Consider the following 15,855-nt stretch of genomic DNA (forward strand, 5'->3'; position numbering starts at 1 on the left):
CTTCATGAGGTGCGGTGGTAACGGGGAGGGGAAGGGGGCATATACAGTGGTGTGCTGGGTAATGTTGACCTGGCTCTTGCGGGGCGGAAGGCAGGGAGGCTCTGATTTGTACTGGGTGCTGGTTTCCGTGGTGTAAATCCTCCCACAGTGGCTGCTTTCAAGCTACCAATATGATGTCACCCAGTGCAGACTTGGGAAGAGACGTCTATGTTCAGCCCTCCAGAGCCAACATGAGCAACTCCAGCCCAACACTGGGTGGGTGGCAACCTCCAGAGGGGCTCCAGCGGGTGGAAACCTCTTTGTGGCCAGCGCCCAAGGATGGGGGGAGTGGAGAATCAAAATGATGGGACATCTCGGTGATCAAGGAGGAAGAGAGTTTCAGAGAGGAAAAAGAGGCCACGCACATTCTCTGCTGGCCAGCGGCATAGAAGGAGGAAGTTGGAGAAGCTGCTGGAACTGGCTGCCCCCCTTCCCTGCATCTCACCCATCACCCCCGGGACCCCAGGCTCAAGGCTATCTCTGCAGGTCTGGGGCTCTGTCTTACGAAGCAAGGCAGGTTCCGATCGGAGGCTCGTTCACCTGCGCAGAAGGAGAAAGGGCTGGAGAAGACAGGACACTGTGTTACAGGGGCAACGTCATGGCAGAATCTGGTCTGGGAAGGCACCAGGCCTGCCAAAGTCACCCTGGGTCACCGGCATGAATTGGGGTGCCAAGATCCTTTTTCTTGGCCCCAGGACATTCTGTGGAGGCAGAAGGGCACCTCCTCTCTGCCCCAGGTGGGAGCTTGGTCCCAGGAGAGCTGCTCGTTTGTGGCCCTTCCCGTGAGACTCCAGAAGATTCCCTCCGGCCAGATCAGGGCCATAGCAACTGAGAACAATGCTGGACAGGCCGAGCGAGCACTGCGTAGGGGCAGGGGGTCTGGGAGAGCGTCAGAAGCTGCTGGGGCCGGTCCTACCCAAACTGGGCCACTGGTGGGGCCTTTCATGTCTGCCTTCCTCTCAGGGCCTGCCTTTGCCTCTTCCCACCCCACCACCCCCAGTGCGGCAATTACGGCGCTAATTAGGGCGCTTTGATCATCTTTAGAAATGGCTACATCGGGGAGAGACGCTGCCAAGCAATTAGGGGCACAGGGGCTGGGAGCTCGGGCACCTCCTCAGGGGGTGGGGCTGCCGAGGACCCTCACACACCCCCTGCCCTCCTCCCTCCAGGAGTGTGTGCCCCCAGCACAGTCCTAAACTCCTCAGGGAATAGAGGCAGATGGGACTCCCCCCGCCATCAGAGCCTCGGAGACAGGGCCAGCCCCTGCCCACCAGCCCCCCTCTGCCTGGCCCCCAGCCCAACTGTCAGCTCTTCTGGCCTGTCCAGGCCCCTTTGATGGAGCCGCAGAAACAAGGGTTCCTTTGACAGAAGGGGGGCCTCAGAGCTGGGACCGTGGGACTTCAAAGGTGAGGGTCGAGCCCCCATCCCGATCCCTCCCCCAGCCCTGGCCCCCCTCCCGAGTACCCCCCCAGCCTGTCCTCTATATAGCCCCCCAAGCCCCAGTCCCCTGTGGGCTCCCGGGAGTTAAGGGCCAGGTGAGGGACCGACTGAGGGAAGCGGGTGATTTTGATGTACGAGAACAGAGTCGGATGATTTGAGGGACACGAATTCAGGGCCCAGGGACAGAAAGGCAGTGGGAGGCAGACACCCAAGGATAAGTACCTGGAGGGCAGACTCCGAGGGGGAAAGAGGACGGGGTCGCTCGCCCTGGCTGTTGGTCACCATGCTGCTGCCTGTGTTGCTGCTGCTGCTGCTGCCCTTCCCAGACCTACCGTCTGTCGCTGGGCACCCACTGTACATGCGCCTGCCCCCCAGCACCCTGCAAGGTGAGCCCGGGCTGCTCTGAGGGGGCGGCAGAGGTGGGAGGAGCTCAGAGGAAGTGGGGTGGGGCTGGCGAGCATGACCTTGCCACCCCCACTCATTGAGGCCTTTGGCCCCCTCCGCCCACCCTGCAGGGAGAAGGGGCCAGAAACGGAGGCACGGGTGGGAGAGGGAGGGGGAGGACCAGGGTGCACAGGGAAGGGGACCTGGCAGCCACTGCCAAGGGGTATGCTTTGGGGAAGGTTCCGGGTTAGCGGGTTTAGCAGGAGGAAGGGGTCCAGGCGGGCAGCTCCTTGGCTATCTGGGCCCAAAGGTAGGCAACTCGGTGAGTTATTTTGTCTGTAAGCCTGAGTTTTGTGATGTCTCTACCTTTGAGGTGCTGTTTTTCCTTCAAGATGTTTAAGGCAAGTCCCTCTTTAAAGATTCCAGCCCAGCTCAGGTCAAGTGGGTTGAGAATCCGGGACCATCTGCTCCGAGCGCTGGGCCCTCAGGCCCCTGGGGCTCTCTCTGCTCCCCATTCTGCCCGGTGCTCCTGGAGCCTGACCTGCTTCCCCCTGTCTCCCAAGGCAGGCTCAGGGCTGGAGCCTGAGGTCCTTCCCCAGCCATGCATGATTGTACCCTCTGTCCCAGCAGCTCTGTCAGCCCAGGGGACGAAAGCGCTGCAGGCCGCCCAGAGGAGTGCCCAGTGGGCAGTAAATCGAGTGGCAATGGAGATCCAGCACAGACTCCACGAGTGCAGAGGCTGTGCCAACCACACGGTCCCGTGCCCGGGTGAGCTCGCACTGACTACCTGCGTCCGTTCTCCTGTCCACCCCATCCCTTCCCTCCAGACTTGACTCCCTCTCGGAGACAGAAACTAGGTGGGGCTACAACAGAGATGATGCTTAAGAAGGTCTCTCCAAGAGGCAAGAGCATGCCAGGCATGGGGCACAGCGCGTGCCAAGGCAGGAGGGCAGGGACAGTGAGAAGTTTATGGCTGCTGAAACGGACCCTGACTCCTGGAGGGGTGGAGTAACAGAAGGGGAGCGGCAGCGCAGGGAGAGGGCCCAGGCTCTGCCGGGGGTGCAGGTAGGGAGGGTGGGAGGGTAGTAGTGAGGCTCAAAGGTCTGTGTCTCAGCAGGACCTGGGCGTCCTAGGCCACAAGCGCAGGATCCAGCCGCCCCAGGTAAGGCTGAAAGGGCTCGAGGGGGTTAGGGCTGAGGGCAGGGTGAACCCTGGAGGGGCCTCAAGGGTCAGGGCGGCAAGGACTTGTCCCTTGTGACTCCGATGCCACCTTTCTAGGGCCGTGTGGCGAGCGGCGCCCGAGCACTGTCAACGTGACGCGTGCCCACGGCCGCATTGTCGGAGGTAGCGCTGCGCCGCCGGGGGCCTGGCCCTGGCTGGTGAGGCTGCAAGTCGGGGGGCAGCCTCTGTGCGGCGGCGTCCTGGTGGCGGCGTCCTGGGTACTCACCGCGGCGCACTGCTTCGCGGGGTACGTTGGGCCCCAGGCCCCTGACCCGCCCAGATCCCCAACGCTTGGTCCAACACTTCCTTCCGGGATCGTCGGGCGGGCGACACGTGCGAGGGCCGGTCTCTGCTGCCCCCTGGCGGCGGCCACCGCCCTGCCCAGCTCCCGGGCCTCGAGGCGCCCACGCACCCCAGCCAGGGAGCCGCTATCAGGGGACCACCCGCCCGGCTCGGGGGCCTCCTGGGGACCGCCGCCTCGCTCTGGCCCACCCTCCCTGCCCCGCGAGTAACAGCGGAGAAAGAGCCCGGCGTGCGGGCTTGCTGGGTGGTGCCTGTGGGCGGAGGGCAGGGTCTCCACGGGACCCGCTGCACCCTTGTCCTGCGTATCACCCGCCGCTCTCCCCGCAGCGCCCAGAACGAGCTTCTGTGGACGGTGACGCTGGCCGAGGACCCCCGGGGAGAGCAAGCGGAGGAGGTGCCGGTGAACCGCATCTTGCCCCACCCCAAGGTGAGAGGACAGTTCCCGGGCTCTCAGAGTCGGGAACAGCACCCCCACCCCACGCTTCATTGATATTGCGCCGCCACCCCCTCCGCAGTTTGACCCGCGGACCTTCCACAACGACCTGGCCCTCGTGCAGCTGTGGACGCCGGTGAGCTGGGCAGGGGCGGTGCGCCCTGTGTGCCTGCCCCAGGGGCCCCGGGAGCCCCCAGCCGGCACGGCTTGCGCCATCGCGGGCTGGGGGGCCCTCTTCGAAGGTATGGGGCAGGCCCGGGCCTGGGTGAGGCGCGAGTGTGAGTGGGTGGGAAGAATGGGGTGCTGGGGTGATGGAGTTTGGGAAGGCCGGGGGTGTAGCGAATCTGACTTCCTTGCTTCGCAAAATGCTGCCTGGTCTTGCAGCGGGGTAGGAATCAAGGAGGGCAGGGCGGGGGAGGGGGGTCCCCCCCGAAGCGACGCTCCTGCCCTGAAGGCCTGAGCCCCCTCCACCGTTTCCCTGTAGACGGGCCTGAGGCTGAGGCGGTCAGGGAGGCCCGAGTGCCCCTGCTCAGTGCTGACACCTGCAAAAGGGCCTTGGGGCCCGAGCTGCACCCCAGCAGCATGCTCTGTGCCGGCTACCTGGCCGGGGGCATCGACTCATGCCAGGTATGAGCCCTGATTGACTGGAGGGTGCCGGAGGGTCCTGGTTCCCCAGGGAAAGAATAGCCTCTTTCCTTCCACAGTCAGGCTGTCATTCAACTTGTCTGAGCCTCTGTGTTCTCATTGCTAAAATGGGTACAAGAAGTAACCCCAGGAGAATTCAAAGCTGCCTGCCAAGTGTAAAGCTGGCATAGGAGGGGGCAGGTCAATGTAGTACCCTCTCTTTTGACTCGGGTCCCGCAGGGTGACTCCGGAGGCCCCCTGACATGTTCTGAGCCTGGCCCCCGCCCCAAGGAGGTCCTGTACGGGGTCACCTCCTGGGGGGACGGATGCGGAGAGCCAGGGAAGCCCGGAGTCTACACTCGAGTGGCCGTGTTCAAGGACTGGCTCCAGGAGCAGATGAGCGGTGAGCGCCCCATTCCTATTCCCCCCTCCCCGAAGTGTCCCGCTAACAGCCCTGGAACAAGCCCATCTTCACCCCGCCCGCCCCCCAGCCCCTTAGGGCGTCAAGAAAGCCTGTCTCCCTTCAGGGGAGGGCTGCGGACGCTAGGTCCCAAAGCCAGGGCTGAGATGGTCCCCGTCGACCCCTGTAGCAATCCCCTCCAGCCGGGAACCCAGCTGCCGGGAGCTTCTGGCCTGGGACCCGCCCGCGGAGCCGCAGGCAGACGCCGCCCCGCCGTGCGCCTTCTACTCCCGCCTGTGCTCCGGGCCCGCGGTCGCCTGTGCGCGTCTGGCGCAACAGCAGTGCCTGCAGCGCCGGAGGCGATGCGGTCAGTCCAGTTCCCAGGGCTGGGCCGGGAGGGCAGGGGACCTGGCCCACGTCTGACCTCCGCCCGGACGCTTGTCCTGCCCGCAGAGCTGCGCTCGCTGGCGCACACCCTCCTGGACCTGCTGCGGGGCGCTCAGGACCTGCTCGGCCCGAGCCCAGGGATGCGGCGTCTGGCCCCAGCCCTGGCTCGCTCCGCTCTGTCGCTCCTAGAGCCTCCCAGGCACCCTGCCCGCGAGCAGCGGCTGCACCCAGGTACCCCATGCCTTCATATTCCAGCCCCCGCACGCCGACTCCGCGCGGCGGAGGCGATCCCCTAACCCCGCGTCTCCCCAGGATCGCGGGCTGCAGGCGCGCGGTTCCCGAAGCGGAGACCAGAGCAGCGCCAGGAAGGGAACGGTAAGGGCGCCCCCTGCCGGCCTTTGCGGGGAGAGTAGCAGGCCAAGGGCGGCCAACCCTGCGGGGATTCTCCCAAGGTCCGCTCTGGGAAGCGGTTACCCACCCATGGGGCAACCAGCAGACTAGCTCTCCCCACCCGACCCCTCCCCCTGCAGCAGGGAGGATGACTCTTTGGGGGCACTTGTGGCTTTGGGCCGCCCTCAGGGTCAGCAGAGACCATTTGCTGAACCTCAGTTTCCCCGTGTGTAGCATGACAAGAAATCTGCCCACTGGGAGGCCATTCTGGGGTCCTGGTGGGAATCCCTCTCCCAGCTCCTTGCTGGTGTCAGTTTTCTGTTATTCCCGGGACCTCTCCCCTTCCTTCAGGCTGCCCTGGGTTGGAGACGCTGCAACAGAAGTTGGCCACACTTCAAGGCACCCATGCCTGGATCCTACAGGTCCCATCAGAGCACTTGGCCATGGACTTCCATGAGGTAGGTCCTCAGGCTTCCCACATTCGCTCACAGTGGCCTCAGAAGGCCGACCTGGGTCAGCCCTAGCAGGTAGGAGGGACAGAAAGGGCACCCTCCACAGCAAGAGGGAGGACCTGCCCCAGCTTGCAGTGGAGGCAGGGGTGTCTTGGGAGAAAAGGGTGGGGAGGGCAGCTGTGTGTAAGCTGGGTGCTAGGTGGGGTGGATGGGAACTTGTGAGGGAAAGGTGTGAGTGGAAGGGTGCGTGGGGGGGTCCAAGTGAGCAGAAGTGTGCAGGATCGGGGGCTATGGAGGGGAGTGGATCTGGGTGAGAGTTTCTGGGGGCCACAAGGGGGGAGACCCAGTGAGGTTGTGAGCCCCGATTCTCCTTCTGCAGGTCCTGGCAGATCTGGGCTCCAAGACACTGACTGGCCTCTTCCGAGCCTGGGTGCGGGCAGGCTTGGGGGGCCAGCATGTGGTCTTTGGTGGCCTGGTGGGCCTGGAGCCAGCCACGATGGCCCGCAGCCTTCCCCGGTTGCTGGTGCAGGCCCTGCAGGCCTTCCGCTTGGCCGCCCTGGCAGAGGCAGAGGGACCCCAGATGGGTGCAGGGTAGAGTGGGGGGCACCACCCACCGAGCCCTCAGATTCCTTCGGCCCGGGGGCCATGAACCACATCTGGACCCCTAACCCCCCCGTCAGGACCTACTGCTCCCAGGGGCTCCTATGATGACAAACTGTCACAGCCACAGTTGGCTGGGTGTGGGGGGCGGGGGACCTGGGTCCGTGTGTCTTCCCAGATGTGCCATCGGAAAATCACAGCTGCTTCAATAAACATTATTTATGATCTACACAGATGACTCTGGGGCTTTCTTGGGAACTGGATGGGTGGACGTTAGACAGGGCCAGACAGGGCCCTGCCCCCAGAAGCAGTTGGCGGAGGTCACAAAGACACTGGAGAGAGGCTGCTAAGCCCCCAGCTCAGCATACTGTCTGCCCCCCCCTCCAAGAAACAGCCACAGCTGAGTGCCACCACTCCCCTAGGCATGACTGACCAGCACTGCCCCCAGTGTCCAGGGCCCCTACCCAGCCCCCAGCCCTACCGCTAATTGCAGAGAATTCCAGCCTGGGATCTTTGCCTCATGTCCTTGGGCTCCCGCCCGGCAGCCAGTCCTTGTCCCCACCCCCTTGTCACCTGCCTTGGGTTTTCTACCCAGCAGTCATGCCCAGAGGTGTCAGATTGCGTTTCCGGCCGCCTCTTCCCTTCACACTCCCCCCCTCCCAACCCAGCACCTGTCCCCTCTCCTACCCACCCACATTCCCCAGCCCTGTAGACTGGAGGGGCCACAAGACCTAGTCAGAGGGACAGGATGGAGGGGCCGGTGTTAACGCTGGGGCTGCTGGCTGCCCTGGTCGTGTGTGGTAAGAGTGGGCATCACCCTGCCCCGAAGGGTCCCTCAGGACTTGCACCCAGGGTCCCTGCTGCATGGTCCCCTCCTACTCCTCCCCTGCATCAGGCCCAGCTCCCACCCCAACTCTGGAGGGGGTTGACCGCCAGGACCCCTTCCTGGGGAGTGGTCGGATCCCCGCAGCTCAGCCCAGCCCCATGGCCTGGCAGGATTTCACGGCAGCCCCCTTCCCGGTCCCCCCTCCCAGCACCCCATCCCTCTTCCTGTCCCTCTCCAGGCAGCTGGGGCCTGAACGAGGAGGAGCGGCTGATTCGGCACCTGTTTGAAGAGAAGGGCTACAGCAAGGAGCTCCGGCCTGTGGCTCACAAAGATGAGAGTGTGGAGGTCTCGCTGGCCCTCACACTCTCCAATCTCATCTCTCTGGTGAGAGGCCCCTCTGTGGCTGGGCCGGGGAGCCGAGGGCGGGGACGGCTTCCTGGAGGCCTGGCTGTCTCCTGGCCTGGGATGGCCACGGACGAAGCTCAAGGTCCCAGCCTGGTAGCTCCTGTGGTAGCTCCTCTCCCGGGGAAGCACGCTCCAGCGTTCTCCAGGTTCACTGCTGCCCACAAGCCTCGAGCCGATGCCCCTTCCCCTCCAGCTTCAGCTCTGGGGTGTGCCCCATATCAGACCCATGACACACTTCAGGGCTGTCCCCTCCCTGCTCCTTGGTCTGCCCAGCCCCTCCTGACTGTGCGTGCTTGGGCCAGGAGTCTGGTCAGGCCAGTTGCCGTGGTTTCCTCCGGGGGGTGGCGGGAAGTAGCTGCCTGCTGAATGTGTGCAGGTGAGCAGTGCGGGCCCTAGGGGACAGTGCTCTTGTGTGATTACAGAAAGAAGTTGAGGAGACCCTCACCACTAACGTGTGGATTGAGCACGTAAGGAGACGACCCCACTCACAGCCGGGGGGTGAGGGTGTAGGGCCCATGCTTCCTTCTGCTTAGGGATCTCCAGGAGAGGATCCTCCTGGCCTCCAGGAGGAGCTGGCTCCCACCCACAGGCCCAGCTGCCCTTCCCACCACCTTGTACAGCCACAAGCTCAGATGGAGACTTCCGGTGAATTGGGATTCTTTACCTACGGGAAGGTTGTCACGGTATTCTGATTTTATTAGAAAACACTCTTCTGCCATCCATCAGAAGTTCATAATATAGACGTAAGTCTTCTGTGTCCACAATGAAATATGCTCCCTTTGTTGTGCAGTGTACGTTCTACACAGCTGTACGTGACGGACCTGAGTCCTAACTCTGCACCCACCTCCCCCAAACTTCTTTTGTCACAGCTCCCAGACCCTGTCCAGTGTTCCCCCAGGGAAGTGAGGAGAGCAGGGGGAGCCTGGACGACAGCAGAGCCGACTGCTGACATACCTTTCGGGTTCCAGGGCTGGACGGACCCCCGGCTGCAGTGGGATGCTGAAGAATTTGGAAATATCAGTGTCCTGCGCCTGCCCCCTGACATGCTGTGGCTCCCAGAGATTGTGCTGGAGAACAAGTTGAGCCACAACCCACCCTGGCATCCCCTCGACCCTCCGCCTCCCCCATCTCTGCCAGCTCCCAGCTGGCTGGCATTCATGGTGGCCTCTGTCCTTGTCCCTCAGCAACGACGGCTCCTTCCAGATTTCCTACGCCTGCAACGTGCTCGTCTACCCTTCGGGCTACGTGTACTGGCTGCCGCCCGCCATCTTCCGCTCCTCTTGCCCCATCTCCGTCACCTACTTCCCCTTCGACTGGCAGAACTGCTCCCTCAAGTTCAGGTGCACCCACTTCTCCAGGCAGCCCTCACCCCCGGGCACCGTGCCAGGGGCTGAGAGAGGTGCTCGAGGCACCCTCAGTCCTGATTAGAGCTCCCCCAGACCCACAAGGGCGCCTCTGACCGTGAACCTCCTGTACTGGCCTTTCCGCCCTCAGTGGCCGCAGCCAGTGGCTGAGGACCACCCTCTCCCCGCTGCTCTCCCCAGTTCACTCAAGTACACGGCCAAGGAGATCACCCTGAGTCTGAAGCAGGAGGAGAAAGAGGGCCGCTCCTATCCTGTGGAGTGGATCATCATCGACCCTGCGGGTTTCACAGGTGCTGAGAGTAGCAGCTGGTGGGTGGGCAGGCCCCTCAGACGCACACCCGTGGGTACGGTCGCACCAACGCCTCCCCGCCAGAGATGCACGTGGGCACACCCATGTACACCTGGAACGTGGACATACAGGCACACTGACGGGCGGGGAGACCCAGATGCACAGACACATACCGACCCGCAAACACACGCAGACATACTTAGCGACGTAAATCTAGCACATTGAAAGGAAAGAAATCCCCAGGAGGGGATTGTGTCCCAAAGGCAGAGACAGACACTGGCCCCACCCTTCCTTTTCCCCGGGCCAGAAGACCCTCCTGGGTCTGGACAGGGTCCCTAGGGATGGATGTAACTGACAAATGAGGGGGGTAGTTAGTCTTCTGTTCCCAGGAAGCCGAGAGGCGTGGTTGCGGCTTTAGCCACCGATCCTAATGTTGTGTATGCTGCCCCCTGCCAACGCCCCACACTCCTATCTATGACCGGGCTCAGGTCTTCTATGGGGCTCCCCACCACACACCCCTGTTCAGCAGAGAAAACCTATGTCACACCGGTCCCAAGGCGGCTACATCACCGGGGTTTGGGGGGGGGGGGCATTGGTGTTACTCTCACCACGTCATTATCTCTAAGACTCCTTGTTTGAGCCACACACAGCCTCAGCTTCTCTATTTTCAAAACAAACAAAAAACCACACTCCCAAGGCAGAATTTCCCCCTTGCAGATTGAAACCTCCTTCCCAAGCCCCAGGGAAAGACGCCCACCTCCAGAACCTAAACACTCCTCTGCGCGCGCCCTCGGGCTGGCTCACTCCACCCAGCCCCCCCACCCCACCCCACCTCTGTCCTTCCCCGCCGCCCCCCCCCCAACCCGCCCCCTTGCCTGGCCTGACACCGAGGTGTCCTCCTGCCCTCCTCAGAGAACGGGGAGTGGGAGATAGTGCACCGGCCAGCCAGGATCAACGTGGACCCCAGTGTCCCGCTGGACAGTCCCGGCCACCAGGACGTCACCTTCTACCTCATCATCCGCCGCAAGCCCCTCTTCTACATCATCAACATCCTGGTGCCCTGCGTGCTCATCTCCTTCATGATCAACCTGGTCTTCTACCTGCCGGCTGACAGTGAGCCTGAGCCTGCCCCAGCCCCTCCCTGTCCCCGAGGGCATCTGCGCATGGGCCTCCCCAGCCCTCCCCTCACCTCCTCCAGGAGCCACAACGGGGTCACCACTCCCGGGGCTCCCTGCCCACGGTCCAGGCATGGGGGGGGGGGGGGGTGGCCGGCCAAGGGGAGGGTTTTGTGACCGTGTCCGATATCCCCAAATGGACAGTCCCTCTTGGACCCTGCTTCTGCTGCTCACAGCAGGCCTCCCCAGGACCCTAGGGAGAACCCCTAGACCATCTCTCTGAACAGAAACAGGTCTGTCCTGGCCACCACGTGTGACCATGGGCCTGACACACAGAAGGCCGTCCACTTTGAACGAGTGGGCGGAAAACGGGATCTCCAGGAAGCCAGGCATGGAAGCGTGCAATCTACGCTCACCTGGTTCTAGAAGGACATGTGCAATCTTCGCTCACTTGGTTTCAGAATCGTTTCAAATGCTTACTGTAAGCAAGGCACAGTGAGCCCCAGGGACAAACGCAATCTAGCCTCTGCTGCTGGCAGAGACTGTAGAAGCCACAGAACTAGGAGCACAGGCTGAGGGGCAGTAACATGGGGGAAGCCTTCCTGGAAGAGGCGCTGCTTGAGCTGGAGGTGGGTTGGTGGGCACCCTGCAGATAGAGAAGGGGCCCTGGGGCAGGGCTGGGGACCTGTGACCACAGTGGCCACGGCCCCACATGCTCAGGACCTCAGGTGGGAAGAGCTGGGCAGTGCCCGGCTGGGGTCTCTGAGTGGAGGACTAGGAGTTAGGGTATCATCGGTGCTATGAGGATGTCCCGGAGCTTTCTGTACAGGGTGGGACACACAGATCTGTGATTTGGGGAGGGCTGCGTGGCAGGGAGCTGGCCAACAGTGATAGCCGGTGTTCGCTGAGCGCTTGCCCAGCGCCTGGCAGAGTGAGGAGCGTGAAACGCTCTCTCACTTTGTCCTCACGACATTTAGCAGTTGGGACAACTGAGGCACAGAGAGGTTAGGCTACTTGCCGAAGGTCACCCAGCCAGTAAGTAGAAGAGCTAGGTGCCCTAGCTCCAAAGCCCATGATGTCGATCAAGGTACCGTGGCATCGCGAATGGTGGTGAGGGGGCCACAGTGGGACCCGCTGGGGTCAAGACCAGAGGTAGCAGCTAAGTCCGGGCTCCCCCAGGTGGCGAGAAGACGTCGATGGCCATCTCGGTGCTCCTGGCCCAGTCGGTCTTCCTGCTGCTCATCTCCAAGCGGCTGCCCGCCACATCCATGGCCATCCCCCTCATCGGCAAGTGAGTGACGGCTATGCCACGCCACGCTTCACCCACCCCGCCCTACCCCTCGCCCTCCCCCGCCCCAACAGCCCCAGCACGCCTCGCCCTGCCCCGTGGGCTCCAGGCTGAGTGTGTGCCTACAGGTTCCTGCTCTTCGGCATGGTGCTGGTGACCATGGTCGTGGTGATCTGTGTCATCGTGCTCAACATCCACTTTCGCACACCCAGCACCCACGTGCTGTCTGAGGGGGTCAAGAAGGTGAGGGGCCCAGGCCAAACGCTGGAGGTTGTCTGGCCGTCCCTCTCCAGGAGAACGTGCTCACACAGGGGAGTGCCACCCAGCCGTGCAGAAGCGCCACGTGCTGCCACCCACGCGGCGTGGACGGCTCTCCTAGCACACGGGGGCTTAGAAGGAGCCGGACACTAAAGAGCACAGGCCGCACAGTTTCCTCTCCCGAAAGTTCAAGGTCAGGCAACAGCCAGCCATCAGTGATAGAAATCAGGATGGTGGTTACCCCTGGGGGTGGGTAGGAAGTGACGGCAGGAGCCACGAGGGAACCCTTGGGACGGTGTTGGGTTGATATCTCACCCGGGTGGCGTTTACGCAGTTGAATGCGTCTGTAAAACTCCATCTGGCTCTACACTTAAGATTTGCTCAGTCTGCTGGATGTGTTACACCCTGATTATTTTTTTTTAATTTTTTTTAATGTTTATTTATTTTTGAGACAGAGAGAGACAGAGCATGAATGGGGGAGGGTCAGAGAGAGGGGGAGACACAGAATCTGAAACAGGCTCCAGGCTCTGAGCCGTCAGCACAGAACCCGACATGGGGCTCGAACTCACAGACCATGAGATCATGACCTGAGCCCCTCACCCTGATTTAAAAAAAAAAGAAGGTGAGGGGCGCCTGGGTGGCTTAGTCGGTTAAGCGTCCGACTTCGGCTCAGGTCATGATCTCACAGTTCGTGAGTTCAAGCCCCGCGTCGGGCTCTGTGCTGACAGCACGGAGCCTGGAGCCTGCTTCACATTCTGTGTCTCCCTCTCTCTCTGCCCCTGCCCTGCTCATTCTCTGTCTTTCTCTGTCTCAAAAATAAATAAACATTAAAAAAAATTAAAAAAAAAAAAGAGAAAAAAATAAAAAAAGAAGGTGAGGGGGACGCCTGAGTGGCTCAGTTGGTTGAGCGCCAACTTCAGCTCAGGTCATGATCTCACGGTTCGTGGGTTCAAGACCCGTGTCGGGCTCTGTGCTGACAGCTCAGAGCCTGGAGCGTGCTTTGGATTCTGTGTCTCCCTGTCTCTTGCCCCTCCCTCGCTCATGCTTCGTCTGTCTCTCAAAAATAAAATAAAAATTTTTTAATTAAAAAAAAAAGGTGAGGAATGTGGGGGCAGCATACCCAGGAGGGGGCTGTCCTTGCCTCTCAGCCGCTGCAGGGCCACTAGCTGTTCTGGGATGTGAAGGTGCCTTAGCAACTTGCTTGATCTTTACCATTTGGAGAAGAGAGCTCAGCAGTCAGGGCATTTTTCTTACTTTTTTGTTGTTCATATATAATTCATTTTCAACAAATGAGTTGTGCTTTGTGCTGTGAGTAATGGGGAGAGTTGGAAGCAACCTAAGTGTCCATCAGCGGGGGATCGGAAAAATGGATGACAGCGTCAGACTCGGGAGGACTTTGTGGCAGCCGGGCAGAGGGTCAAGGCGCTTGGGTGTGTGAAGGTGACCCATGTCTGTCAAATAGCTTTCCTGTGCTCCCCTGACCTGCCGCAGCTCTTCCTGGAGACCCTGCCCAAACTCCTACACATGTCCCGCCCAGCAGAGGATGGGCCCAGCCCGGGGGCTCTCGTCCGGAGAAGCAGTTCCCTGGGCTACATCTCCAAGGCCGAGGAGTACTTCCTGCTCAAGTCCCGAAGTGACCTCATGTTTGAGAAGCAGTCGGAGCGGCACGGGCTGGCCCGGCGCCTCACCAGCGCACGTGGGTCCCCGTGTGGCCTGGGACTTTGGCCCGTGGGAGGTGGGCTGGGGCCGGGCCTCATGCCCTCCTCTGGCCGGGTATCCACAGGCCAGCCCCCAGCAGGCTCTGAGCAAGCCCAGCAGGAGCTCTTCAGTCAGCTGAAGCCAGCCGTGGATGGGGCCAACTTCATCGTCAACCACATGAGGGACCAGAACAATTACAATGAGGTGAGTAGCCACAGGCCTGCCACACATCGGGTGTATCCTGTCTTAAGGGGGCTCGGTTCCACGTGAGACACGAACCCACCTAGATGAAGGAGTTCACAGTGGGTGCAGACTCCAGGCACCCTGGGAGGGACAGCCCCCGCCTAGAACCCCAGAGCAGCACGCTGGGCCGGGAACACAGCTCCCTTAGGGTCCCTTCTTTGTCCGGGCTGCCAACCATTTTCTGTCCCTGCTCAACCCCAAGTCTGATACTCCAGACATACTCAGACATTTCAAAGGCAGACTCAGGTGGTTGTTCAGTATCACACAACTTTTCGAACTTCTCTCTTGAGAAAGGGGCACCATTTTCCAGTTCATGTAGGGGCTAGCTGGGAGGGGTGAAGAGGGAGGAGAGGGGACGACTTACCGTCCTTAGCCCCCTGAGAGAGACTCCAGGCACCCCCAGCTCCTCTTCAGCCCCTGGAGCCCTCCAGTGGGGTGAGGAGGGACAGACAGAGGCCTTGACTTCAGGGGGGCCTGGGCCCTGCTGGGGACACACCAGCACATCCCATCCACCGCAAGCCTGAGGCAAGCCCCGCAGATACACCGAGGCCACGCCTCCGTCACCGGCCCCAGCTTGGGCTGTGGGTCTGTGGTTTGAGGCCCTTCCTCACCCCCACTGTCTCCGTCTCCCTGCCCCCAGGAAAAGGACTGCTGGAACCGAGTGGCCCGCACAGTGGACCGACTCTGCCTGTTTGTGGTGACGCCCATCATGGTGGTGGGCACGGCCTGGATCTTCCTGCAGGGCGCCTACAACCAGCCCCCACCTCAGCCCTTCCCCGGGGACCCCTTCTCCTACCATGAGAAAGATAAGCGCTTCGCCTAGGGTAGGCCTGCTCTGCCCTGCTGGCCCAACTCCCAGGCAGCTTCGGGTTTGGGGCGGGTGTAGTCACGTGGACAGGGATGTCTGAGAGAGGACAAGCCCTTCCTGGGAAGGCCAACTTCTGGCCCTGAGACTCGAGGCCAGCTGGTTCTGCAGGGCTGGGGCCGGAAGAGCTGGGCTTTCCTGAGATTAAGGAAGGAAGAGAGACGCCTCACTCCTCAACCACGGTCCTCTGTAGCTGAAGACAGGAGCTGCCGAGGAGGTCTGAGAGTGGACATCAGCTGGCGGTCAGGGCAGGACAATTTGGCAGGGGGGAAGGGGGCTGGCTCAGGGGCCAGGGAGGATGCCACTCAGGCCAGCCTTTTAGGACCCCTCTGTGAGGAGTCAGAAAGGCAGAGGCCACTTCTTGCCTCCCCGTCCCCCGGGTGAGGCTAGAGCAGGTGGGATCCTGTGCCTTCACTTCCCTGCTCCCTAGCCACCCTCCTCTCAACTACCCCTCAGTCTTCAGCTTCTGAAGCCCCACCTGGAGCTGAGGTGGGGACACCTCCCTCTCCAGGGCTCCTAAGGAAGGAGGCTTTCAGCAGGGGTGGGGGCACCAGAGTTGCAAAATGGCCTTCCCTAGCCCGTTCTGCCTTGGTGATGCTGTCTGGGTCCCTCAGAGAAGCCGAGGACCAGGACACTTCCACCCGGAAGTGTTGGGCTCAGCACCCACAAAGACCAGAGGTCAGCTTATCAACCTCAGGTCATATGCGCAATCCTAGAGCCCCAGAACTCAGCCCTCCCCCAAGACGTGTCCCCTCTTGGACACCAAAGTAGGGCTTCCATACAATATTCGGGACATACGTTTACCAAAAAAATTAGTCATCGTTTATCTGA

The 15,855-nt window shown here is 61.6% G+C and overlaps 2 protein-coding genes and 1 long non-coding RNA gene across 3 annotated transcripts; 2 read left to right on the top strand and 1 right to left on the bottom strand.

Moving 5' to 3' along the window:
* Positions 1-296: 296 nt before the first annotated feature.
* Positions 297-3,378, bottom strand: LOC122241053. Its single transcript, XR_006220992.1, has 3 exons — positions 3,311-3,378; positions 1,702-1,858; positions 297-599 (listed from the first exon to the last, which is right to left on the bottom strand). It is a non-coding gene; the product is annotated as an uncharacterized LOC122241053 (long non-coding RNA).
* On the top strand, positions 1,763-6,882 carry PRSS56 (serine protease 56). The gene is made up of 13 exons (XM_042995642.1): positions 1,763-1,865; positions 2,494-2,631; positions 2,978-3,025; positions 3,142-3,331; positions 3,715-3,814; positions 3,903-4,062; positions 4,305-4,447; positions 4,685-4,847; positions 5,035-5,211; positions 5,298-5,462; positions 5,544-5,606; positions 5,973-6,079; positions 6,453-6,882. The coding sequence occupies exons 1-13, from the start codon at positions 1,763-1,765 to the stop codon at positions 6,666-6,668; spliced, it is 1,773 nt and encodes a 590-aa protein (XP_042851576.1). The 3' UTR covers positions 6,669-6,882.
* Positions 6,883-7,421: 539 nt separating this feature from the next.
* Positions 7,422-14,982, top strand: CHRND (cholinergic receptor nicotinic delta subunit). The gene is made up of 12 exons (XM_042997754.1): positions 7,422-7,473; positions 7,738-7,883; positions 8,327-8,371; positions 8,873-8,982; positions 9,089-9,244; positions 9,449-9,558; positions 10,470-10,670; positions 11,852-11,963; positions 12,089-12,203; positions 13,710-13,914; positions 14,002-14,120; positions 14,800-14,982. The coding sequence occupies exons 1-12, from the start codon at positions 7,422-7,424 to the stop codon at positions 14,980-14,982; spliced, it is 1,554 nt and encodes a 517-aa protein (XP_042853688.1).
* Positions 14,983-15,855: the final 873 nt, after the last annotated feature.

The sequence above is a fragment of the Panthera tigris genome, chromosome C1, assembly GCF_018350195.1.
Source record: "Panthera tigris isolate Pti1 chromosome C1, P.tigris_Pti1_mat1.1, whole genome shotgun sequence".
Classification (NCBI taxonomy): Eukaryota; Metazoa; Chordata; class Mammalia; order Carnivora; family Felidae; genus Panthera; species Panthera tigris.

What these genes read in the sequence shown, in the direction of transcription:
- CHRND (XM_042997754.1), top strand. Translation starts at nt 7,422, where the DNA reads ATGGAGGGGCCGGTGTTAACGCTGGGGCTGCTGGCTGCCCTGGTCGTG. An exon ending in TGTCTGAGGGGGTCAAGAAG is followed by an intron (nt 12,204 to 13,709) that starts GTGAGGGGCCCA and finishes GACCTGCCGCAG; the next exon opens with CTCTTCCTGGAGACCCTGCC. An exon ending in ACCAGAACAATTACAATGAG is followed by an intron (nt 14,121 to 14,799) that starts GTGAGTAGCCAC and finishes CCCTGCCCCCAG; the next exon opens with GAAAAGGACTGCTGGAACCG.
- PRSS56 (XM_042995642.1), top strand. Translation starts at nt 1,763, where the DNA reads ATGCTGCTGCCTGTGTTGCTGCTGCTGCTGCTGCCCTTCCCAGACCTA. An exon ending in GCCCCCCAGCACCCTGCAAG is followed by an intron (nt 1,866 to 2,493) that starts GTGAGCCCGGGC and finishes CTGTCCCAGCAG; the next exon opens with CTCTGTCAGCCCAGGGGACG. An exon ending in GCTCCAGGAGCAGATGAGCG is followed by an intron (nt 4,848 to 5,034) that starts GTGAGCGCCCCA and finishes CGACCCCTGTAG; the next exon opens with CAATCCCCTCCAGCCGGGAA.